At 43.2% G+C, this 26,085-nt stretch overlaps 1 protein-coding gene across 6 annotated transcripts in view; it reads right to left on the bottom strand.

The window, feature by feature from the left end:
- Positions 1 to 6,923: 6,923 nt before the first annotated feature.
- The window catches only part of LOC118508284 (protein amalgam), a 55,486-nt gene continuing 36,324 nt past the window's right edge, over positions 6,924 to 26,085 (bottom strand). For 4 of the 6 annotated variants that reach the window (XM_036047946.1, XM_036047929.1, XM_036047937.1 and 1 more), the window contains 6 exons: positions 23,136 to 23,607; positions 22,839 to 22,967; positions 19,039 to 19,158; positions 16,466 to 16,636; positions 12,143 to 12,213; positions 6,924 to 11,652 (listed from right to left, as the gene is read on the bottom strand). In XM_036047946.1, the coding sequence (XP_035903839.1) occupies positions 11,404 to 11,652; positions 12,143 to 12,213; positions 16,466 to 16,636; positions 19,039 to 19,158; positions 22,839 to 22,967; positions 23,136 to 23,607 (1,212 nt within the window). In that variant the 3' untranslated portion in view covers positions 6,924 to 11,403. The remainder of the gene's footprint in view (positions 11,653 to 12,142; positions 12,214 to 16,465; positions 16,637 to 19,038; positions 19,159 to 22,838; positions 22,968 to 23,135; positions 23,608 to 26,085) is intronic. The other 2 variants (XM_036047973.1, XM_036047963.1) reach the window with 1 other exon arrangement.

A 26,085-nucleotide genomic window follows, 5' to 3' on the forward strand; every position in this document is an offset into this window, starting at 1 on the left:
GCTTTAAGAGGAAGGAACATTTTTGAAGAATTTAGTACATAACATGTAATTCCTAACTTTTCTCAGAATTTTTGAGGCTTTAGGGTCCATACTGATCAGTCAGTCCATACTGATAGAATAATATGTTATACATTTCTATTGCGGTATAGGTGACAACGACGCTGGTCTTCGTACGGCAGGACCGGAGTTCAAATCTCGTCCGGACCGTTCCCCCGTAGTGAGGACTGACTATCCAACTACGGAGTATCTTTAAGTCTAGAAAGACAAAAAAGGCAGGTATGATCTAAAGAGGTCGTTAAGACAAAGAAGCAGATCGAGAAGAAACGGAATTGTCAAGCAAGAAATCAATTATCGGAATTATGACTTCGAAACTTCAAGCAGCCTTGAACATCAGTACAGATTGTCAACTTTTCTAATAATTGAAGAAGCCTCAGAGCCTAATATATTAAAAGAACCTTATCGTAGCAAGTTGTGATGTATATTTTAATCATCACTTTTTTCAACCAAGCATTTAAAGAAAACATGCTTAGTCGGACATCAGGAACCAGGATCATCAGGAAGATTAAACAAGAAGTAAAACTATTATCAGACAACTATCACGAAGAATTACTTTATAACTTCAAGAAATAGGAAAATCGTGAATGTCTTTGCGTGTACAGTAGTAGAGATTCTGAACTTTTATTAGAATTCGTGAGGACTTATAAATTAAAGTTTTACTAAACCAAATCGTAGCAAGTTGGGATGTAGTTTTGAAGTCCCAGTTGTATGCTCTTACGCCAAGGCTGACATCAGACCATAGCATCATCAGAATGATTTATATCCAGCAACATCAAGGAAGATTTATATGAAGAAGAGCAACTATCAGGAAGAATTACTAAAAAACTACAAGAAATAGGAAAATCGTAGATGGCTTTAGTACATGAGGAGAAACTCTGAACTTTTGTTACAATTCGTCAGGACTTAGATTTTAAGTTATCATACAACCTTATCTTAGCTAGTTTTAACGAAGTTCCTAATGTCATTTATATTGTTAAAGCTTTTAAGGACAACAGACCAAGTCTAACATCAGGGACGAAGATTGTCAAGAAGATTTATCAAGAAGTGTTGCAATTATCAAGCGATAGCTAACACTAATGAACAAGAAGAAATAGCATAATGGCTTCTCGGGGCAGTGTTGCATACACTCAGTATATGTAACACATCCACACCTCGGGGGCATTACCCAGCGTACGCAAGATAATACAGTTTCTGCCGACAAATGCTGACATTCCATCGAAACACGACATCCAGCGATACAAATTGGTGTTCCTACTTCTGCTGCTCAATTTAATCCCGGCGTACAAAAATCAATTGACTCACCCGGGCCGGGCGCATAAAATGTGTGCTTCGCAACTCGGAAAATCGGGGAAACAATGCAAAAGCCCAGAGTACGTTCGCACCAGTGTTGCTGCCGATAAGGTTCACCGTTAAAGCTGGGCCGAGCGCAATAGCAGCTCGCCATCCCGGAAGGTTTGTTGTCAAACCGGGTGTCGATGTTTGAGGACGCGCTCGCCCCGGTGGAAAAGCACATTACGCTTTCGGCAGACGGTGAAATTAAATTGTAAATAGTAAATGAAAATTTTTGTCCTAAGCCTCCCGGCAGCGCTGGAATGCGTTCGGGAGTTGATGTTGGGGCGCTCGTTTACGCAGACCTCCCGGTGCTGTTGTCTAGTGCTGGATGATGAGAGTGATATACTGGTAAGTAGGGTTGGGGTTGGGTTCGTTTGTCGCAAGGGACTCACCGACCGGTCCGGTGATCCGCTTAGCGGGGCTCTAGACACTTTATGCGAACCGACAGCAGAATGTCGAATCGTCTTAGACGTTGGCTGTGTTTTGTTTGTGGTACGGGACGTAGAGCAGACCTACCACCTGTCAGGTTTTTCGGGCAAGTTTTACCGAGCTCACTGCCACTGACGATTGTTGTTCGGTTGTTTCGGGACTATTAGTGGAAGTGTTGCAGACTGAAACATTGATCTACGGGATGGATGCCTTCAGAGTGGATGTAGTGTGAAGAGTTTGTGAAGAAATTGAGGTATAAAGGTAGTAAAGTTACGGCAAAATTTGGAATACTAATGTTGGGGTCTATGTGGACTTTAGTTGGAAATTTCTGAAGTTTTTGGTCTTATTCTGAAGAAACAGTCGAGTAATCATAAGCAGTTAAATCGAACATGGTAAATCCATTTCGAAGCGTTTGACATTTAATATACTTCTTTTGACAGTTGGCAGCAAAGAACATCACAAAATTGTAAAATCTTTTCCATAAAAAAAGATAAAATCTTTAGGAATAACAGCATTAAGCTACATAATTGTTTAAAAACCATTTGTTCACATTTCTAGTGCGGTGACATGAGCTAACCTAGCCAAAAATCCACGAAAAATAACTATTTTTAAGCATTTGGTCGTATCACATGTGTGTTTTAAGCTCGAAGTACATCTTTTTTTTTAATCATGATGGATGGCCTGACCATATGCTCATGAAATCTGTAAAAAAATAAAAAAGAAAGATGAGTGCGTCACAATCAAATAAAGAAAAACGAAATTAAGTTCAGAATTGCATAACTTTAGGCATTGCCATGCGTTTCATTAGTTTTAGGCGTTGCTTCTTCTCATATCCCCAAAACACGCCTAAAGTTATGCAATATTTGATCGAAATATTCGTATTCACACTGTTCAAACGGTTTATCCTGGGATTTTCTTTCCTTTTTTAAGAAAAGACTGTTTTTTATTATTTAACGTTTTAAATGCTACCGTTCCACCACGGAGCGCAATAATGCCAACGTGTTAAGTATATTTAGAGCGAACCTTTCTTCTTCTCCTTCGTGCCCAAATGAACAGACACACACACACACACACTATCTCCGTCGGTCTTTCCGTAGCATCGCTGGCTTCCTACCACCAAAAAGTCTAGCTAAGATGACAACGTTCCGTAATGCGATCGGTCGACATGTAATGAAATTACGCTTCCTTCTGCCAACCCATCAGCCCATAAAAAGGGAACCCACCAGCCACGGAATGTTGCATCGAAGCGGAACGATACATCGTTTCGCAATGTTTAGCTCCCCTTCTCAAGAGTTTCCCTCCCCCATCTCGCGACAGTCCCGTTGGAACGTCCTACGTTCCGCTTCTGAAAGGTCGGAGGCCGTGTAAGAGGATCATTTTCTTTTCACGCTTTGTGCGCGTTTTGTTTATTGAAATAATATTGACGTGGAATGTGGCATCCACCATGTCTCCGTGGCTCGGTTTCGGGAAGCAGTGGAGGACAGCCACCAAGTTGAAATGCAAAAAAAAATGTAGGGAAGGAACACAGAAACAGCGAATATTCAGCTCAACTGCCAAACACAACCGCCCATCGTGGCAAAAGCGCTGGAATGTCGCCGGATGCTTGTTGGTTCACAAGGGAGCCTGGGAGCACAGTGCCGGGTAGGTGGTGGTGGGGGGGAGCTATTCCGAAGTCGATCAATTTCATCAATATGGGCTGCAACCCATACCCGAGCCACACATTCCAGCGTTCGATGGATGAGATTTGCTCATCGGTTCATTCCGCGAGCTCAGACTCCTGTCGGTGGAAACTTTATTGCCTGTCTTTTCGTGGCGACGATCGGAATGCTGGAGTTGCTAAAGCTGCTTGTAAAGTGAGGTTTGTGATGCTGTGTGCATGTACATTGGAGTTCGCTATTCTTCCACTCATCTCATAGCACAGATAATTTACAAGCTGGGAAAGCTGGGATTGTCTTTTCTTTATTTCTACTCGATACGCGGTGAATGAGAGTAGTTGATTAAACACTGCACTGCACACTACCTTACAGCCAAACGGTTCTTCATTAGCTGCCTTCGCGCGACCGGACCGTGATTGTAATACCATAACGCTTCGGAACGGGTGTGTGAAGACGATGAGTTCCGTGCATTAAATGGATTATGGCGAACGTCTCGCAAGATTTGCACATTATTGCATTGCCGTGTTGAATGGGGTTAGACCGAGGCCCGAGACGGGGATTATTTGGGGCTTTAAGTGTGGTACAGGTCGAAGATTAGTTCGGGTGTTACTCATCCATCGTCGGGCAGTGCAACAGGAGATGCATACTTTTAGGGGCAGCTTAAGCTGCTGCTGCTGCTGCTGCTGAAGGCGTTATTCATTGTGAGTTGGGGCTGTTCATTGCGGCTCTCTTGGTGGTAATTATTGACCACCCTATTTTCGGATGTGTTCATTTTGTGTGCTTTCAGAAGTGGTTTCCAGGTTATTCAAGGTATTAGATGATTTAACCTGCGTGCGGAAGTAATGGAAGATTGTATTGATAAGCTGCCAACTTCCAGCACGGTGTGTTTTGTTTAAAAAGCAGGCTGATTAGGTATAACTCGGCCCGGCAGCTCATAAGATGTTTTCATGCTTAAGCTACCGAACTCGTCGTGTCATAATGACTGAGTTCGTATAATTTACTCAACATTGAAATGATAAATAGCGCCTGAAAGGTATGCAAGTATGATTTAGTATTTGAAAAATAAGAGTATCGTCTGCCCGTGTTTTGAGTCTAAATTGACAAATGAATAAATAAATAATTTATATTTTTAGTATTACGGCTTGCCGCCGTTTTGTCACAAATAAATAAATAAATAAGTACAAAAATATTTAAATGAATAAAAAAATATTTATATATTTAATTATGACGCCTTGACGATTGTCTACATAAATAAATAAATAAAAGAAAAACCAACTCTTTCAAAAGGAAATTAAATAATTTTCTGAAGATTTCATAAAGCATCTTATATTTGTTTGTATAAGTATAGAAGTAGTTATAGTAAAAGATGCCGATCTTCCCACGGCAGAGCTGGGGTTCAAATCCCATCCAGAACGTCTCCCCGTACGTAAGGCTGACTACTTTACTACGGGCAAAATTAAGTCACAGAAAGCCAGAAATGGCAGGCCGAGACCTTTCATGGTTGTAGTACCAAGGAAAAAGAAGAAGAAATAAATAAATAAATAAAAAAAAATACAAATAAATAGACAAATTAATAAAATAAGTAAATAAATAAGTAAATAATTAAATTGATAAATACAAAGAAACAATCTGATCTGAAAAGTTATAATGATCTAGAAAATTATTAAAATACATTAAGGTTTTTTTTTTATTTTGTCATTTGATCATGGACAATACATATTGTATACCCAATAAGCGGCGTGAAATTAATTTAAAGCATCTAAAACAAATAATTGCATACTTTCGGGCGTATCAATATAAACCTCAAAAAAGGAATTTAACAGTGCTAATTACCAGATCGATTTAAAATTGCTAAGGGATTGGTTTTTTTATTCATAAAGGACGGCCCAGCCGTATTTCTGGGAAATGTGTTTTACTGAGTACAAATTTATTTTTCAATTTACTATGGTTTTCAATGAGTGATTTTTTTCATATTAGCTGCATATGAGTTACCGCGTTACTGATTGCATAAATGCGCATACTTCCCCGCAGCGGATAACGCTTTACTACGGAAAAACTGTCTAAATGTAAGCAGGGTGATAGAGAGCTACGAAAACCAAAACAAATAGCACTTTTATCATCGGAAAAAAATGAAAATAAAATCAAAAATAGGAGAAAAAAAAACTAGTAAACTCTAGGTCAGCAGACACGCCCGATACATCCCGGAGCGTGACAGATTCTTGCAGCGAGCAGTATGACAGAAAACTGAATATATAAATAATTTAAAATTTTCAAAACCTCGCTTTTTCGCTTTCGTCCCTACCAAACCGGGCAGCTGAGTTGCCTGTTCTATGTTTGTTTGTGTATGTGTGTTGTGCTGTTGTCCTTCCTCTGTGTTCCTGTCGGCGTCGAAACAAACGCGAAAAAAAAAGAAGGAAAAGATAGGTGCGTGGAAAAAGGAAAATCATTCATCCTTCTCATAGTTGGAGGATGATGGTTCAGCGGATACCGGAAGCAAAACCAACCATCGAACCGGTGGGTCGGGCAGATGTCAAAAGCAGTCAAAAGTTTCGCCGAAACTCTCGGGCTCGTATCTCTTACTTGCATGCATAATAAAAAAACCCCTTTCGGGTCGGTTAGGGTTGGCCGGGGGGGGTTGTTTTTTTTTTCTTTTCCTTGCTGCCGGTACGGGGCGTGACATCAATCCGTATCTCGGGCTCGGGATGTCAGGAAGGTGCTGGCGAAGTATCGTTCACACATCGCACCACCACCAGTAGTAACGCTGGCAGGCTGCTTGGCTGGGCTTTTCGTTTATAGATGAACCGTGCCTGCCGTGAATGGATTTTTCCCAATTAGAATCGAAACAATCCGGTACGACCGGCACCACGGCGCGACTAGTCGTGCTAGTCGGTTAGTATACGCTGTACTAAATTTTACTAAATCGCACAATGCACAGCAGGAAGTAATTGTTTTGATGTCGATCGGGGTTTTTTTTTTTCGGATGACAGTCATGTTGACACTACGACACTCATATCGAAGCAGTATCTGGTAGTTGCATTTTATGACAGTTCACCCGGGCGGTACTAAATTGCACTTAGTGGCGATGACAGCTAGCGAAAAGATGTCTGATATCTAGCAAATGAAGTGTTGAATTTCACGTGATAAACCTAGATTATGGCGAAGATTTTGCAGAAGACAACTTGTTTCTTTTTTTTGTTTTCTTCGAGGACACGAATTTTTTTTCAGATTTTTATTCTACGCTCCTGAAGAATATCAGAACGGCTAGCTGTCACTAGATGTCATTTACTTTCGTTTTTCATCGAACATTTCTTTCTGGATAGGAAACAGGAGTAGAGGAGCCAGAAAATGTATTTCAAAGCCAGTTTCCCTTCAATTTTCTCACTGAATAAAATTTTAAATTAAAAATTTATTAAAAAAATAAGGAAAAAGGAGTAAAAACAACACATTTGCTTAGTTTTATTATTCGTGTATTTCTCATCAGTAGTTCAATCGTTTGTTATGTTCAGTGTTGTTTGCTCTTATGATTATATCATAAATCGTACTGCTTCTGATGTGTGCGTGTGTTCTTTTGCAACACATGCTGCATTAAACAAAACGAATGTGAACAACACTTCCTTGTTATGTTTTGCCTTTGTTTTGCTGTTGCACGTTATTCTATTTGCGTTTACTCTGCATTTACTTATCTACCTCATAGTTGCAACATTATCATTCACCCCCTTTTTTTGCTCATTATTTTACTTCTTTTCCAAAGTTGAGTGTTGTGCTGGACTCAGTACCGTCTTCCATTTTGCTTCAGTTACTTTTCTATTTGCGGTTAGTAACTTTTCTTCATATTTCTCGTTTGTTTTTCGTGGTAGTTGGGTTTTTTGTTCACTTGTTAATTTTAATATTTTTGTGGTTGTATTTCTTGATTAAGCTTGTATGATTTTGTTGCTTCGGGGTTTTTCCAATTCGGAGTTAGCAATATTTGTATTCCTTCATGGTGTGTGTTTTAGCAGTTGCATGTTTTTTTTATCGTTTTTTTACAGTGCTGTGAAGGTTTACTTTTCTGCTTCTTCTTTATATCCCCTTTTAGTCGCTTTTTACACGCACACTTTGCCCTCGCCGGTTTGGGTTGCTACGGGAGGACAAAACTTATGCATTGTATGCTTGTGTGTCCCCACCTTATTGTGCATTGTTGTTTTTCTTCTATCGTTCCGCTAAGCTATTGATACTTCTGTTTTTGTTTCTTGTTTTTAAATTTTAGTTTTAGTTTTTGCTTCTCCTTTACCTTATTTTTTACGGTTCTGTTGAGTTTTTCCGTTTTTTTTTCTCTGCTTTGCTTGACCAAACTGTAGATTTTTCGGTATGTCTTTTCGTTTGTATTTGTTACTGCACAAAAAGGGAAACGATTAAACCCATTTGGTAAACTATGTAACAAACTTTTTTCATATTGTTGTTGCTGGTTTTCTTTCCTTCATTTTTCTTCTCTTTACCGCAGACCCTTGTTTTTCCTTCTTTTTTTCTCTTGTTTTGATTTCCCCCGGGAATCTTTCTATCTCACATACAAGCATGCACACACACTTACATACAAACATGCACTTCACACACACACACAGTTCAGACTCGCACCCCATAAATCTAACAGCTTACGTAAGATATTGAACGATAAAACCAACAAATATAGCATCCCCTTTCCAACCTTTCTCTCTCTCTCTCTCTCTCTCTCTCTCTCCTTCTCTTTCTCTCTCTCTCTGCTATCTTCCACCCGTCAAGCCTCAACTCTAAACCGCTCGTGAGCGTTGCGTTTTGCGGCTGATTGTATGCGTAAATATCGAATGCTTATTTATATATATATGTAATAGATCAACGGAATTGATTGATCGATTGCCCTCGGTGCCTGGTGAGTTATACTTTTGTGTATTGGTTTATGTTTTTTTTCTTGTTTTCTGTGTTTACCTTTATCCTTTTGTTTTGTTGGGTTTTTTTTTCGCAAAAACGTTAAACTATCATAACCACACGCCACGCTAAACCCGCCAGTGTTTTGATTTCTTTCGCTTGGTTTTTTTTTTTTTTTTTCTGTGTCAGTTTTTGTTTTGAGCTATAATGATTATGAAGAGAGTATGAATGATGTTCTCTGTAATGTTTTATGAGATGAAAATGTATTTATTATCGTCATATAGCCAAGTGACAGGTGACAGGTGATAAAGGAAGCAAACAAACCAGGGTAACGAGATGATTTGAAAGATAAAAAAACATCAAATTGCATACCTTGTAGGCGCACTTTGCTTGCGCTCCTCACTGCACAGCGAAAACAAAAAACCATCGTTCGCCTAATAGTATGCAATGTTGTTTTCAAAAAAATCGCTTGTAATAGGTTTATTTTAACAAACAACAAAGAGATTGGGGGGTCGTTTATTCGGATTTAATCCCACCAAACGGCAAACTTTAAATTGTTTTGCTTTTCACCTGGATAATGCATTTATTATTGTTACATGTAGGGTGTTTGGTTTGTTTTTCTTTTTGGGTTTGATAGAGTAATAATTTCAATTCATAATCATTAGTGTTACCATTACTCTTATTATCGTGACAGAATGGGTGCTTAATTAGATTTTTTCCTTCCGCCCGCATTTTCCCCTTTTCCTGTACCCTTTTTATTGCCTACCTGTTCGCCTTTTTGTTCCTGCTTGCATTCATCGTTTAGCGCCCGAATGTATGCATTTATAATAGCATTGTAGTCGCTACTTGCGTTCTCTAGTATTTCCCGTTTTGTTTAGCGTTTGTTGCGTGTTTTTGTTTGTTTGTTTTTTTACATTTAATAACAACTTTTCACCCTTTTCTCGTGTAGCCTATGTTAATGGTGCTATTTTCATGAAACAGAAAACTTCACTTACTTTACCATTTACAGCCGAATGAATCGAGGGTTTGTCTGTAGAGTTTTTTTTTTGTTATTTCAAATTTTACCTCTTCCTTGTAAATGGTTTTGTTTTGGCACTTTTCTTCCAATCTGAGATGGATTAGTTTTGTTGTCTCTCACCGCACCGACTGCTAGCTGATTTTTTAATCGCTAAAAGCGCACGCTGACTTTGTGACGTTTGAGCGCGAAACTGAATCATGTAACAGATGTAGTTGCAATCCTTTCCCAACACACACACACACTGACACACATGTGGTTGAAAGTATGCACAGTGAGAGAGAGAGAGAAAAAAAACCCCAACAAAACGGTAGATTACTACAATGAATGGCTCGGCTCGCTGGAAATAATTTCCATTAAGGCTAATGACGGCAAATATTCCGCGCCTTTTGCGAACTCATCTGCGTTCAGTTTTTGTTTGCCTTTGCAACTGTCGTGCTTCCTCATTCATTTCAACTCATTAGCCGTAAGCTGGTGCAGGCAGCAGCGTTTATGCTTCACTGCCCAATCCCGGTGACAATGAAGTGTGATTGCTGCTGGCAAAAAAAAAACCTCACCAGTTCTCCCCACTGGAATTTCCATACCATGGCAGAGTGAGAGAGAGAGAGAGAGAGAAAAAAAGATAGGTGCAATGTTCGTCATCGTGCGTCATGTGCAACGGTGGTGCACCATTAACCAAACCAAAGCCATGATGAATGGACTGTTTACGGTTCCGTTGGCTAAACGACTGAACCGAACGGGAAGCAAACAACACATTGTGCGAGAGAAGGAAACCTCACAGATGCACCACATTTGTCTCATCTTCGTAATTGGTTTGCCGTGGGTGCTCTGGGTGTATTTGCTTTTTGCATACTGCATCTCCGCATCCCCCCTGTTTTTAACCCATTTATGGACATTAGCTGTGGATATCCTAACAATTCTCGGAGCAGCACAAACATCTAGCTAAAATCTTGGACTCCAACACCTCTCTCTCTCGCTCTACTCGGTTTGACATTGGTATTTGAGTGTAGCAAAACATTTTACTAATCCGTTTTTGGGTTGACTGGAACTCGATTTTCTAGTCAGGTTCTCTGTAGTTCGGCCAAAAAACGGTACGAAGTCCGTGTGGTTTGTCTTCACCTTCGTCAGCAAGACAAGGAAACAAGGTTCGATTTCGCTAAGTTTTGCTGTCAAATTTTACATCCCTAGAATGATATAACGGCCTACACGCTACTGTGACACACACACACGTACTATGCTCAAACACACACCCGGCAGACATTCGCGGACACTCAAACCCTCCTGCTGTTTAGCTACCTAGCCTTTTGGTTAGTGAACTCACCTTGCGGGCTTAACGTTGGAGGGTGCAAAGAGTTTTTTCCGCCGAGAAGCTCAGTCCTCGCAGACATTCATGCATCCCGATCATGCTTGGTTATCTCTATAGGTTCCCTAGCTTACAGTGGTAGTAGATGCTTTTCCCATTTCCCACCTCGATTCACCGGTGATTTGTGAATCAAATCGTAGGAGAGTTTTTTTGTGTGTTGCTGTTGCTATTTTACATTGTTTCCTATGTAGAGCTCACACTGCTTGCCGATGAGAGATAACAAAAAAAAACGAGCTAGTAAACGTCAAACTTTGACAGATCTCGTGCCACTAGGCGTATACGTTGCGAAATGTATGATATGGATGTCTTATCAATACGAGTGGCACTTACCTGTTGGAAGATCTTTCCAAAGCAAAAGGAGAATAAGGTTGAATATTCGTGGTAGTTGTCAAAACATGTGTTTTTGACAGTTCCCAACAGAGGGGTAAAATTATCAGCAACAGTTTGAGTTCTACACAAGGAAACTGTTTGAATACCTCCCAGTATCGTGTCTTACTCGTGTGAGCTGCTAGGTTTTAGATCACCATCAACGTCTTCCAACAGTTCATCCCTAAACAGCTGACTTTAGCCGTCGGCTCATTATTGATGGATCCCTGGACCCTTGCCAGGGCTCGTATTGGTACCTGTGATTTGTTGTCGCAACGACGTCGCAACGGGTGTCGCTGACTCTAGACTCAACACTCTACGATGGGCAGCATCGTGTAGACGTAACATCGGATCTGTACCGCTAGAATTGCGAACGTCCCCAGCATCAGACACTGCCAGCTCGTCCAGCTTCCTCTTCGGACGGATCCGGTCGCATCGTTGGTGCTGGAGCTAATTAGGTCGTGTTCGCCCGCCTGCAAACCCTTATAAAGTCGGCCATTTTTGTGTATTTTGTTGCTCTCCTCGGACTGGTCGATGTTGGGCGTTGAGTTGATTTCCTGCTTTGCAAAAAGGGGTAAAGCGAAAAAAAAAACGAACAAAATGGGAAAGAAAGATGAGCCTACCGGGTTCGGGTGTGTGGGTGTTGTGTGGTGAGGACTCATATTGGAAGTTCTCCAAATTGGGCTAGCGTTTTTTTTTTGTTGTTGTTGTCTTGCACTTCGCCCAGCTTCTTTTAGAACGTTTAATCCATTCGCAAGCAGCCAAAGTTCATTAGTATGGAGCACGGGGCACACAGACCTTCCCGAAACGATTGAACCAACGCCCTTTTGCACCGCATCCGGACTTGGCCAGATTCGACGGGTAGTATTAATTAAAGTTTACTGTAGCGCATAGGAACCTTCCCCGCAAGCCACACAAAAACCCAATCGGCTCATTATGATGTGGTCACCCATTTGTTTGACCGTTTGCGGAAGGGTTTAGTGCACTGCAGGCCTAAAGGATGAGTACAGATACAAAAAAAAAAACTAAAACAAAATGGTTACTTACGTCGTTGCCCGAGGTGTCCTCCACGCTGTTCACACGATGTGCCGACTTGGTTTTCTTCTGCAGCTCCATCTCTGTTTGTATCGTAAAAGAAAAAAAAGAACTTCTCAATAGGATACTCCATTTTGTTTATATAGATGTTGTAGAAAACAATAAAAACACTGATGCCATTCTACAGAACTAAACCTCCAAAAACCTCTACCGAACTTAGTTCCGACATTTTGTGCGATCTCATTTCGCAATTTCTATGCGAATGTTTGCGCACACATAAATTCGACAGTTCTCTATAAAATGACAGATTTGGGTGTTTCTGAATCAAACACTTTTTTTTTCCTCCAGCTCACGTACGCTTGTATGGGTAGGATTAAAACTTGATCCTACCGGGGTGCGCTGCGGAACATTTTACCCCGAAATAACCGATATCCAGGCTCATTCACCAGGCTTAGCGTTAACATTACGGAACAAGCCTTTTCTAATCCTCTCTCTCTCTCGCGATGGTTGCGCTATACAACGGAACGATTAAATGCATGAACTTAAAAACAAAACGGAATAAAACAACAAACAAATTACTAAAACTCGCACATTGTAAAGTTCGGTTGCCACCCTCAGAATTACACAATGGACAATCCGGTTCAGCCCCGGTTGTGTGTGTGTGTGTGTGTTATGCTAACTCACGGATCGGAGACAACTGGCAACGATTACGTTACCATAGGGCCCGCGTGTGTGGCTCCATTTTGTGATAATACATTTTTATTTCCTTTTCATCGTTTCTGGTTTTGCTTTTATATTTAGTGTTGCTCCCTGCCATCCTATTTTGTCAACAAGTGTGTGTGTGTGTGTGTACCTGTACCTGCATCACCTAAGCAAACATCCACGAGGAACAATAAAAAAAACGAAGCACTGAATAGGAACACTTCAACGTTCACCCTGGCTGCCGAAACCGCCGAGTGCGCATTGTTCGCTAGTGAAAGCGCAATGATTTTTAATATTTTAAGCGCTCACCATGGTGTCCCGGCGAATGTGTGTATCAGTGTGTGTGTGTGGTGCTGACTGAGTAGTGAGAGGGTCAGTTGGTGTTCGTCCTATACGGTGAAGCCGATCGTTGATAATGGCACACGAAGATGATCGGAATGAGAGCTCTTTTCTGCTTTAGTATGTGGTTTAGTGGCGTTGTCACAGCCAATGTTAAACCCTTCGGTGTGTGTTCGGACTATTTGTTGGTATATTTTGAAATGAGCTTTGATCTTTGATATATTTAACTTCTTTAGCTTCTTTGTAATTACTTCTTTTAATAAGATTTGGTAATTTAAAAATTACGCCTGAAGTTATGCAAACTCGATACCTTTGTTCGTTTTGTTTAATTAGAATTTGTGAGGTAAAATTTCACAAATTACATTTAGGGTGGTAGATACGACAGTGGCGCCGATCTTCACTTGACAGGACCGGGGTTCAAGTCTCGTCCGGGACGTTCCCCCATAGTGAGGGCTGACCATCCAACTGAGTCTAATAAACCAAAATAGCAGGCATGACCTAAGAGGTCTTTAGGCCAAGAAAGAAGAGGTCAAATTTGTCGGTGGCAGTCCGATGGCAGAGGCGACGGCAGCGCCAGTCTTCATACGGCAGGACCGGGGTTCAAATCCCAGCCGGACCGCTTCTTCCCATACGCAGGGCTGACCACCTTGCTGCGGGTAAAATAAAGTCACATATAAAGCCAGAAATGGCGGGCCGAGGCCGTTCGCGGTTGTAGTGCTCAAAAAAGAAGAATGGACATTTGTCTGGGGACAATGGAACACAACTATAATATGATTGGAACCATGATTACTGAGCTATCGTTACTGAGTATCGAATCCCTGCCGGAGATTGGCTTTGTGGTCTTGACCTGCTGCAACAATCCTCGTCATCCTGGTCCAGCAAATTTAAGCAGGAAAAAACCATTCACTCGTCTGACTTTTTAGCAAGGAATTTTTAATTTCAGTTCCAACAAATTTGAAGCTTTTGATGCCCACTAATTTTCCTTGTAAGTTTTTTTATGTAAAGTTAAGAGCATTTAAGTCGCCAAACGTCAAACCACACACACACAAAACCTGCTGGAAGTCGTCGATAGAATAATAACTTAATTTTCAATTCATTTTTTGCATACATTCAGGGGTCGATAAAAGTAAAAATTATTTCTTTATTTATACTTCAATTATTATTCAAAAGTTGTTTTTAAAAGTCTTTTTGATTTGTTGACAAATTATAAGCAATATCACTATACATGAGTCTATGACTTCGTTTATGTGGATTTACATCACAGCGAAAAGCACACTGTCACCGAAAGGGTTTAAACACCGGCAAAAAACCATACGAAAGATAGAGACCGTAAGGACATCCCCGAACAACAACATCATCTCCGTCTTACACGCTTGAAGTAGCGTTCCCCTCCCCCCTCCCCCTTCATGACCTGCGTTTTCCATTCTGTCGTGCGTGCGGTTTTGCGTTACTTTTTTCGCATTGTTTTTCCTCACCGTACCGTAAAGTGGCGAACGTATTGTTAACAGAGAAAAACTCACACCCCCCTGTGCAGAAAGGATTCGCAAGAGAAGCGAAAGGATGTATAGCACTGGCGGGAAGCTAACAGTAGCTTCCTCATCGTAACTCTCTCTCTGTCTCTCTCTTCTTTTTTACTCTGTCATGCAGCGCCTGCTTTACACCTTAACCCAATGCCCACGAAAGACGCAGCTCTGCTCAGCTCAGGCGGACGCGGAACTGCACAGTGGGCATGGGTTGTGGCGTGTGGGCCAGCTGGTTTCATTTTTATGTATGCACCACCAAACCTCGGGTAGCCCGTTTTTCATGTTTGTTTTCTCCCTTGTTTTTTTTTTTTCGTTTTCCCACTCCTCCATTCATGTCGCTGTCGCTAGCGCCGGTATGTTTGTTGCGATTTGCTCAAGGATCAACGAGGGATTCTCGTCGGGGGTTTCCGAGCTTTCTCGTAGCTGCTTCGGTCCCGCACAGTCAGTAGCGAACACGGAAGGAAGAATGTTGTGTACTTGGGTGCTCCGACGGCTACATGCCCTTCCGCAAGCCCCCGCAACCCCCGGAGTCGAAACTACAGCGAATCATTTCTGAATTCCCGCCCGGATAATAGACGGTACGTTCCATTTTTCATCGAACCACATGTGCGGGCAGACAGCTCAAGGACCCGTCGTACCGTTCCCGGGGTGAGGTTAGGTTTACACTTTTACCCGGATCGCTTTTCTTTTCGTTCGGTTTTGGTTTGTGCTTTTTTTTATTGCTTTTTCCCATCCCAGGTTGGTTGGTGTGAAATCCCGCCGGGATCAAGCGTCACTGCTATCGTCATCCGATCATCATTATTATCATCTCCATCGTCATCGTCGTTTTGTCTGTTTCGGGGCGTGTGGACGTTGGGTTGTTTGGGGTAGGGCAGCGGTTCCCTTTCATTCTTTCTTCTCCTCCCACACCACCACCGTCCAGCCGGCCCGCTTGTGTTATTTGTAATGTGTTTCTTCGCGCCCAACTGTATGCAATCCCCCGTTCATGAATGGAAGGAATTGCTTTTACGCTGCATTTTCCCCGGAGAGCACTTTAGCTGTGTGTTGCGTCTTTGCAGCGCAAGTGTTTTGCCTTGCGGCAAAACTGACGGCAAAACTCCCGCTGCTCCCATTGTGCAAATGCAATGCGAAATCTCGCACCGAATATGCAAGAGGTTTTTTTTTCTGGCGGAAGAAGTCGAAATTTTGTTGCGACGCGAGTTTTTTTGCCCAGGATATGGGAATAATATTTGTGTTTGCCAATTATTGAAGGTGAAAAAAAACTGTTGTATGACAAAATTTGTTTTCTTTAAAAAATTTCCTTATAAGGATAGTATTTAAACAAAATGAAAACGCCTAAAGCTATGCAACATTATTTTAAGCACTGTTCAGCTACTCTGTTGACAGTTAGGCGAAGGATTACGTTAAGTTAGTTTCAACTAACTGCAGGCCTCTAGCAAGTCCGGTGATAGAGGTGACAAAGGCGTCAATCTTTATACGGCAGGACAGGGGTTCAAATCCCAATCGGACTGTTCCCCCGTAGTAAGGACTGACTTTCTAATTACGTGGTTTCTTTAAGTCTAGTGAGCCATAAATGGAAGGCATGATTTTAAGAGAACGTTAGACCAAGAAGAGAAAGAGAGAGGGAAGCCTCCAGCTCTCCATTCATGGCGGTAGAGCTAATTTAGAAAATGGATTGCATACCTTTAGGCGCAACATGTATCGGAAATTCAATCAAAACGACAAGCGATATCACATACTTTTCATGGAAAATTAGCTAGCTCGCGCTTACCGTACAGCCGTATGGTGCCCTCGGCATCGCCGATGCTGTTCTTCGAAATGCACTTGTAGCCGCCCATGTCCGATTTGTGTAGCTTCCGGATGACGAGCGTCATCTGGACCGCGTACATGGAGCTTTCGTTCTCGTTCATCAGATACCGCTCGTTGGAGATGATCATTTCGCCTGCAAGTAGACACACACACACACGTACACATTAATATAAGCAGTGAGCCAATTGTCGATAGTTCCTGGAAGACGTTAGACTTGCAAAACCCCATTGTCAGTACACACATTGCACGCGGACTAATAAAGCTGGGGATGCCAAATTTAGCTTTCCGTGCGTCACCTTCTCCCTAACTAAACAGCGTAACGTCACTACGTCATACTTGTAGATGGGTGGACATTTTGCCGCGAACCAACAACAGAACATACTGCACGCACTTTACGGTTGTGATTTGAATAAACATGGTGCCTGTGATGGTGTGAGTGCGATTCTTCGCAAGTCTTGCTGGAGGAGGTGTGTAGCTTGCAATATTTATTTCATTAAACAAAATAAATAATCATCTTTCAGCGAATCCTCCCCATCGCCGGCTCTGGTTTTTTTTTTGCGTGCTCGTCCCATGTCAGCGCTGTCAGTGGTGTTTTAGTATTATTGAGGTACGGTAGCGCCACCTGGCGAAGAAGCGTTTGCACTGCACTGATAGTGGTTGACTTCCGCCTGCACCTGCTGTGTCTGTGTGTCTTGTGATGATGTGTGTAGTGCAGTGGTGGTTTGCGTTAAATATGGCCGGCCATGGTAGTAGCAGCAGCAGCAGCAGTGGCACCCAACCATGCCCAGCTCTGGCAACAATTTGTGAAGTTCTCGCCTTGTCTCTACCGAGCAGCGAGGAACACCCCCGTTCCAGAGGTGCAGCATAGTCATAGTCTGTCAACAACAACAACAACAACAATGAAATGGGCTCCCGTTCCACATACCTCATCCTCCACCACACCTCCCATCCAGCCCCTGAAAGTTGAAGTTGGTTTGAAAGCACCGGAGCAAAACGTAGGCACGTGCGTGTATTTTATGATTAACAAGTAATTTAACTTATTTACATTCATAACATTGAATAAATAATTACAATTTGAACAGATAATGCAAAATACATGCACACAGCCCCGGTTCCCCTTCTCCTTCTGGTGCCCGCCCGCCCGCCCGCCCGCCATATTCTACACTGCTTTCGGCGTTGTTTGCGTGCCGCAGCATTATCCTGGTCGGCACGGATCGTCACGTTCACCCGGTACCGTTCACCACACCATTGCCGCCCCACCGTATGGGGCGGATGGGCATGTATAAAAAGTGTGCACATTGGGCGACCCATGCGGCGAGTTTTTGCCGGTCGCGTGTGTAATGCTCGACGTCCGCCCGTTAAACGGTATCGTTTATGCGATGCAACACAATGGCGCGATAAATATGCAGAAGGAGGGAGCGAGCGAGAGCGACAAGTTGAAATTTAATGGGAGTTTAAGGGATGCATCGGGATGCACCGGGTATGAGATGATAGTCAAAATTGCGTTTTAAATGACCATACGCCGATGATGCGTGGGCAAATGCGTTCGGCCGTGGAGGAACAGGCTGTGGAGCGGTCTGCCATTCTGTACCGTCCACTGTCATAGGCGAAAAGCGCAACAGAATACTGTGCGCTGTCGGTGTTCGGACGGGGCGCACCGGGATCTACTTTTTGTTTAATTTTCGGAACATTATAAGAGAGTTTTTGGTTTGGACTTCAATGGGGTAGTGTGGAAGGTTTTGGTGGAGGAGGATTGTTTTCTGTCTGTACTTTTTAGCCACTAACCCCCTATACTCTGACCAGCAAACCTCGCTAGCCTACTTACACTCAAGCTCGTCTACTGCCAAGTAATCAACAGCTGGTTATAAACGATTCCCAATATTTGCTTCTACTAGCATGGGGAAGCATTCTACCGGGCGACTGGGGATAATTGTATGTGTGTGTGTGTGTGTGATGCAAAGAGTAGTGAGACGCAGAGAATGGTAGACAGCAGGCTGAACCGTTTTGTGTGCTGTGCGAAAATTAATTTTCAATAAATTAAACGCTACCCATCGCGTACGTCAGCACAACGCGGTGTGGGCATTGCACGTTTTATTTTTCCCTCCCTATTCTTGCCATGCAGACAAAAAATATTCTCAGCACACACACACACCACGCTGCATTTTATTGTATGCAAAAAGTGTAAAACCCACAGTTAGCCACCCAGTGGAAGCTGTTTGTTTGCATCGTTGTTTGTTCCGATTCGGTGAACTTTTTGGAGCTCGATGCCCATTTTACGGTGCCGCTCTTTGAAGCGGTAGAGATTTTTCTTCTGATGGTGTATGTGTGAGGAAGTGTTTTTTTTTTTGCTGTTGGGAATCGTGATGGTGGTTTCGGCATTAGTGAAGATTAATTACGCAACAAGGGAAAGGCACGAATGGGGAATGGTGAGCGAACGAGGGTGTGACTGAGATCGTCCATCATACGTACATCGTCGCTTGATTGATGCTTATCGATGCACCGGTAAAGATTGTGTGGCGCTCTATCTGTACTTACCATTTTCACGCTGCCAGTAGTTGATGGCTTTCGGTGATGCTTCTACGTTGCAGATTAGCGTCACGTCCGTGCCGAGCGGAGCACCGACTAGTTGGTTTGGCACCTGGATCAGTGGGTGAACTGTGGAAGGGTGAAGAAGTGGAAGATGGTTTGGTAAAGTTTTTTTTTTTTAAAGAAAATAGAGATGAGAAATATTGAATATCCCCGATGTGAAGAATAGGCACCTATCTGCAGTCAAATGTGCTTTAAAAGTTTTCGGTATAAAATTTTAATCATATGATAAATCGATGGTTGCGTTTTTTATGGCCTTTTTATCCTCTCTCCCGTGGACCGAAGAGATAGCCGAGTGTGTAAGTAAATGGATTCAAATAACGTAAGCCAATGTTCAATTCCCATGTAGAGAAGAAATTTTCACACGCACTATTGGGAATCTGTGTGATTATTTATGAGCTTATTATGCGAAAAACAATTTGCAAAAAAAGAAGATTTACTGACAGGCAGGGTTACTCACGCTAATTTTACCTTTTCTATTACAGTATCACATGGTACCTCATTTTTAACCCAACAATAGCAAGCATACTTATTGTTCTCACTGCTGATGAATATTAAATCCTTTTGCTGAAATCTATACATCGTACCATGCGGAGAAATAATCTTCAGTAATTTTACTTCGCGCAAATAAATCGATTCCAGATCGTTTTCCCTTGTTATACGCTACCGATCAAACGCTCTCACTGCAGGAAACTATTACAAATTTTCAATCTGCACAATCTGAACCATTTTTATATCTCGTGCACGTTACCACACCGGTTCGATATATTTCATTTCGCCAGCCATGCTTGCTAATGCTACGTTGCAGAAAACATCTTCCCCACAAAGGTACGTTCCCCCAACTACACCGGGCCCGGCATCATAAACGCTCACCAGCACATGCTTCCCACCGGGACGTATTTAATTTACACCTGTTCCCGGGAGTGTTTTATGGAGCACACTTTACACACATTCAACCCCAAAAACTGGCTGCTGCTGCTGCTGTAACTTCACTTCACTTGACAGCAGCACGTCAACGATTAGCAGACGACACATTTATTTACCTGCCAAGCCCGAGGTACGCCCGAGCAGGGAAAGGAGTATTAAAATTAATAATAATTATCAAACAATATTCTAAGGCACACAACAACATTCACCACATCAAACAAAACCACACACACACCCTCAAAAACCGTTCGGGGCGATGGGAAAAGTTTCAACCGGTGCCGGCGGCCGTCCTTGAGCGTGTTCTCACTTCTTTTCTCGTGTGTGAGAGCGAGACGATGAGACACGCAGTAGGCTTTCTTTGCAGAGGGTACGATGAACGCGTGGCTAGTGAACGCTTCGAGCGATTAGTCTAAACGTTACCCAACCCAACCGGTAGTAGCGGTACGGTAGGAGTCTTCAGTCGTACCGTGTTAATTTAGGTTTAGGCCTTTCGTACGGGCCGCCCTTGGGAAATGGGATACACACTGTGCTGTGATGCGTTGTAGCCGTGCACCAAGGACTTCTTAGTACGTTTACCCATGCACGCTGCACTCCGGTTGGACCCGGTATTGGACGAGCCAACCGCGTACCTTTCGGTACGGTGAATGCAGGCTACGATGTTCAATTGCTTCGATTGCTGGTGGCCGGGGCTGGAGAGAGCAAGAAAGCAAATTAACTCCCAAAAATTGCTAGCTCGAGGTAAAATATGAATGCCACATCTTACCCAGGGTGCCCTTGCAACAACCGTGGAACCAGAGGACACACAATAAATGTAATGTGTCGTGTTCGAGAAGTGGGCGAAAAGAGCCGTACCGAGGGTTTTAAAATTTGTCCCTTTATTTTACGACTGGTCCTCCCCGCACACACACACACACACATAGCGTCTCGGTATATAAAGTGGCAGCTTTTTGGAGCTGGTAAGATAAGCAGTACGAAGAACGGCACGTTGCGTTCCCCCCTTCAAAAAACGCATAATGAACCATAAACTTTTCGGGTGGGGTTGTGAGCTAAGCTAGTACCGAATCGGTGTCGAATTTTCCCGGTGGCCTACAAAATGGCCGTAGTGACAAGGCGTCCCTTGGAGATTCGGGCGACAGTTTCTAGTACCGGAGACGCTCTGCCATCCTGTCTGAGAGGGTTACGGTATTTTTAATAACATGACTAACATTTGTATGGTAATTGTCACCTCGTACTTCGGTGGTGGTGGTTGTGTGAACCAGTGCTCAGGTTCAGACAAGCGGATCGGACCCAAAAAGCCGATAGTGATGACGTTGGATAGGATAAAAAAAAATGCTCCGTTTTGCGTACCGGAGCAACTCCGCAGTGGGACTGGGCAAATGAAGAGACAGTATGGACGGCAGTTGATGCAGATCAAGGGTCGGGTAACATTGAACCTGGCACACAAATCCACACACACACACGCCAGCCAAGCATCAAATGTAAGAATTGAATTAAATTGAAATTTCGTTCATGACGCTCCGGTAGCGCACTGGCCAGAGTTTCCGGATGTGATGACAAAACCATGACATCGGTGTATGCGTCCCGGAACAGGGTAGTCTTGAACCGGGTTTCGGCGATAGGCAGCCAGTGTTGGGGATGCCGAGTGGCAAAGCGTAACGACCAAACGCCAAGCATCGTCATCGTCGTCGTCATCGTCCGAAAGGGATTGCTCGCCTAGAGGCGACCGTGCAGTTGATGGTACCCCAGGTACTCGGGGGATTTTAATGGTCGCTGAATGAAACTGATAGCTCGGACGAGACCAGAATGTGTGATTCGACGCCCCGTTTGCTGCAGCTTTGGCCGAGCCTTGTACCAGTTCATTTTTGTAGCCATCGTGATAGCTCGGTGGCACAGTGGCCGAATAGTGAATCGTGTACGGGTGGCCGTAAGGGATCAGTAGTACGGCTCGGTGTCAACTACGGGGCACGGTGGGAGCAAAGGTGACTGAATGGTCAAAATATGTGCACAAGCTCTACTTGTGCTAGGATTAGATTGTTCGTAGGTACTAAGTAGATATGGCAAATTCACTCTAATTGTTGGAGAATACGGGAACCTTATTAGACTCTATCAGAACAGTCAGATCAAAGAATGGCAGTTGGCTTAAAAATGATCTTCAAAATGAACTGCGTACAAATGAAATGCAGAAGGTTCTGATATGAAAACCGAAGTCCTCGATTAAAAAGATTGTATAGCATAGCAGCATTTGATAGGCGCTGTAACTCTTAGCACTTATCAAAACTACTCATTACTGCCTTCTAATCAGCTTTAGAGTATTTTTCAGAGTGTACTTACTTGTTTAAACTTATCAAAGTTGATACAAAAATCGTTCAACAAAAGCTAGCTAAAGAACATTTTCTCCTTTCTTCTTTGCTTTCGATTCCTACCATTGCTGACTTACTAGACGTGTTCATACCACGTAGCTGGATAGATAGTCCTTACTACAAGGTAACGGTCCGAATGGGAATGGGAAGAGCTTTTCAGTCTAGCCTTTATCAACTTCTAAGCAGTTTTACTTACTCTATCGAGCTTATGGCAGCTAATATAAAAATCGCTCAATAAAAAGCTAATTATTGAGAACAAAAAAAAAATAGAACTATTTTGTCCACTTCTAACGAGACACGGTCCCACCGTGTTGTGAGGTACTTCATCTACAAGCCAGTCGGCAAAATTGGACGTTTTTGCAACTGCAGGATAGGATGTATTCTGTTTCACCTCGACGGATCACGACCGGCGTGTAGGTGTATAGTTCGAATCCGTAGTGGTTTCGGTGGTTTGCTACTTACAGTGTACTTGCAGCTTGAGCCGTTTGCTCACGGACGGTGGTACGCCGTTCGAGGCGATGCACATGTACGCTCCCATCTCGGAACGTGTCACCTTCGTCAGTGACAACATCTCACCTTCGACTATCGTGGCTGCGCACAGTAATGGGAAAGAAACGAACAGACCTTTTGCATGAGTATGCCTGTGTAGAACTAGAACGGGAATGACTTCGCCGTCAGGTGTTTTTTTGCCCTCTTCTCTTCTAACAAATTAGCATTACTCTACTGATTTCGATTTCTAACCGGTACAACGTTACCTACCTTTCATCTTTCCGTGCGTGCCGTTCCGGGCTATGATTTCACGTCCATCCTCCCTTCGCCACACGATCTTCGGCTTCGGGTAGCCACGTGCCTTGCAGATTAGCTTGGCCGAACCACCTTCCGGTACCATCATGTCGCCGGACGTTTCCTCGTAGATGATGTCCGGCGGTATCACCACCTCAAGGAAGGCAGTCTGAAATAGATATGTAAAAAAAAACAAAAAGAAGATACTGAAAATTTGCAAAATAACAAAAGGCAACGACACCCAACGGTCTGCAAACCATACCTGCATCTTCATTGGGTCGGTGTTGACCTGACACATGTACACGCCCCGGTCCTCCATCTTGACGTTCCGGATCACCAGCGTCCAGGTGTTGTAGTCGTTGTGCGTCACCGACAATCGGCCATTGTTCGTGATGACATGCTCGTGTATTGCCAGGATCGCTTTTGCGTCCGCCTTTATCCAGGCCACCTGCATGACGGTTACGGTCAACGGTCGGGTGAGGTGGTGGACGAGGCACGAAAAAAAAAAACGCAGAAGGTTGTATTAATCAACGGTAACGCAATCGAACGTTTGCATATCGGTTGACATAAACATAAAGTACAGACATTCACACACACACACACACGCGCCCACTCATTTCACTCTCATTCGTACGTGCATGGAGCATCGCATACATACAACAGTGCAATCGTACAGCGAGCAGCGGGTTAGACATGTTACCAGCTGTGACCCAATGATCGTCAGCCTTTTTGTTTTTACTGCCATGCACGTTAGTGTGTGCTGTCTTTCGGTTTAATGCAGTGCAGTAAGTCATCGATCACGGCAACACACAACGTTATCGGGTCAATGGGTCACTGGCTGGTAGGCATGTAGGTATCTCAACGAGTTTGATTATTCGATTTGGTGCAGAGTGATAGTGCAAAAGCAGCAATACATGGAAGAGCAAAAGTGAACCTACACATAGGGTAGATGCGTTCATTTACATGCGGCATGCACACAACAAGCTCAGCAATCGTTTCAACTACTTGATGTATTCTTATTTGAATAGGAGATTTCTTTTATTTTTTTATATTTTTTTGGAAAGAAGTGTCGTGACAGTGGGTAAAAATATGTTAGTGTTAGTGTATTTGAATCTATTTTTTACTAGGTGACAAAGCTGCATTAAATTAGTAGTAGTGAGGGACGAACAAAACACCATTAACAGCATATTGCATACTTTTAGGCGCATAGTATATTTTGCAGTTGTTTCGTTCAAAATACGGCATACAGCCAACCCGCGTGACAGAAATACATTTAGACAATCTGATTCAGTCTCCTTAATGCAGCTTTGCACCCCCTGTTCTTTCGTGATCGTGAAATAATTCCTTTGAAAATCTATTTCTAAATTACTGTAACACGCATATTACCTGCTACAAAACAACAAACATGCAAACAAGGGTGCAGTAGGCATCAAATAACCCAAAAACGGCTCTAAAGCGACAGCTAGGCAATTGAATCCCAACGTCCCCGGATCGTCCGTTCGGCTCGTAAACGGTACCGATACCGGGGACGTGCTACGAAACCATGAAATATAGCATTTATCCTTCCGATGCGGTGGAATTAAAGGTACGGTTTCAAGTATATGAGGGGGGTTAATTTCCGCAGGTTAAGTTGTTCCTGAACCAGGGGCAAGAAACAGAAAAATGGGGTTGTGAAAACAAAAACAAAAAAAAACAAAGGTGCAAGTAACTAGTACAAGTGCGGTGCTGCCGGTGCTGCAGTGAAAGTGTTTCGGTGCAAAATACTATCATTACTTGGTGCAGGTGCTGGTGTTGGTCGGTTTTTTTGAGCATTAGCTTGGAATTCTGTTTTTTTTTTTTTTGGAGGCTGACACAGTAGGGTTGGTTGCTTTTTGGAGGACGCTGAAAATGTACAAGATGAGTTCCGGATGGTTTGGGACCGGGGAATCGGACAGAAGGACACGGTGGGAGAGCCTGTTGATGCTGGTCGGCGGGTTCTCTGGTCAGAGGTGGATGTGAAGGTCACCGGTAGCCCAGTTAACTTCGAACGAGTTTGTCAGAGACACACAGTTTTTGAAGTGGATATCGATTGTGGACCACTCGCGAGAGCCAAACCTTACCGGCAGCAACGAGCCAAGAATGGATTGTTGGAGGAAGGAGCAAGGAGAGTTGGCCAAGTTGGGTTGGACAGTGCATAACTGGTGCTTACACTACGGTGCAGTTGCAGTTTTGGTGAGATTTTTTTTTGTGGGGAGGAACATAACGCTTTTGGTCTGTTTCTGGTGCGCTGCTACGCCACTAAAATGCGGTGCACGGGAATATTAGATATTACGCTTGAACGGTTACGCTCGCTCGACATAACCAAAAGAAAAAAAAAACGAAATGGAAAAGAAGTCTCGCCAAAAAGGAACAGAGGATTGCAGGATTGTGTTGGGAGTGAGTGAAGAGAGGAGACACCATGATCGGGAAATGATGGACGGCAATGCTCGGCTGCTGCCTCTGGTGTGCTGTTGGGGACTGGCTTTTTTCCGATTTCTGACACGTTTCCAGGCACGTCGTTTCAATAGTTTGATTTCTTTGAGACGACCGACGTGCATCCAATGTAGAATACGCGCTCCGGACGAGTTTCTACGTGTCGTTACGTTCACTGAGCTTTTGAAACACGTGTGCAATGCACTGTTTCGCTGCTCTCCTACAGACACAGTCACACAGACACACGCAGGTTCCGAGGTTGCCGGGAAATGGAAAACAGTGACACCCGGAGGAGGGTGAGAAAGAATGAACCAAGGCCTTTCTTTTCATGACAAGGAATCATCAGTAGGGTACATTGGAAAGGCAACATAAAGAATCGATTGGAACGGGGCAAAGGTAGGGGAGGGTAGGGTGTGCTCTTTCAGCGGGTGTAGAGAAAACAAAGAAACAACAGAAAATAATACCACAAAATCAT

The sequence above is a fragment of the Anopheles stephensi genome, chromosome X (assembly GCF_013141755.1).
Source record: "Anopheles stephensi strain Indian chromosome X, UCI_ANSTEP_V1.0, whole genome shotgun sequence".
NCBI lineage: Eukaryota > Metazoa > Arthropoda > Insecta > Diptera > Culicidae > Anopheles > Anopheles stephensi.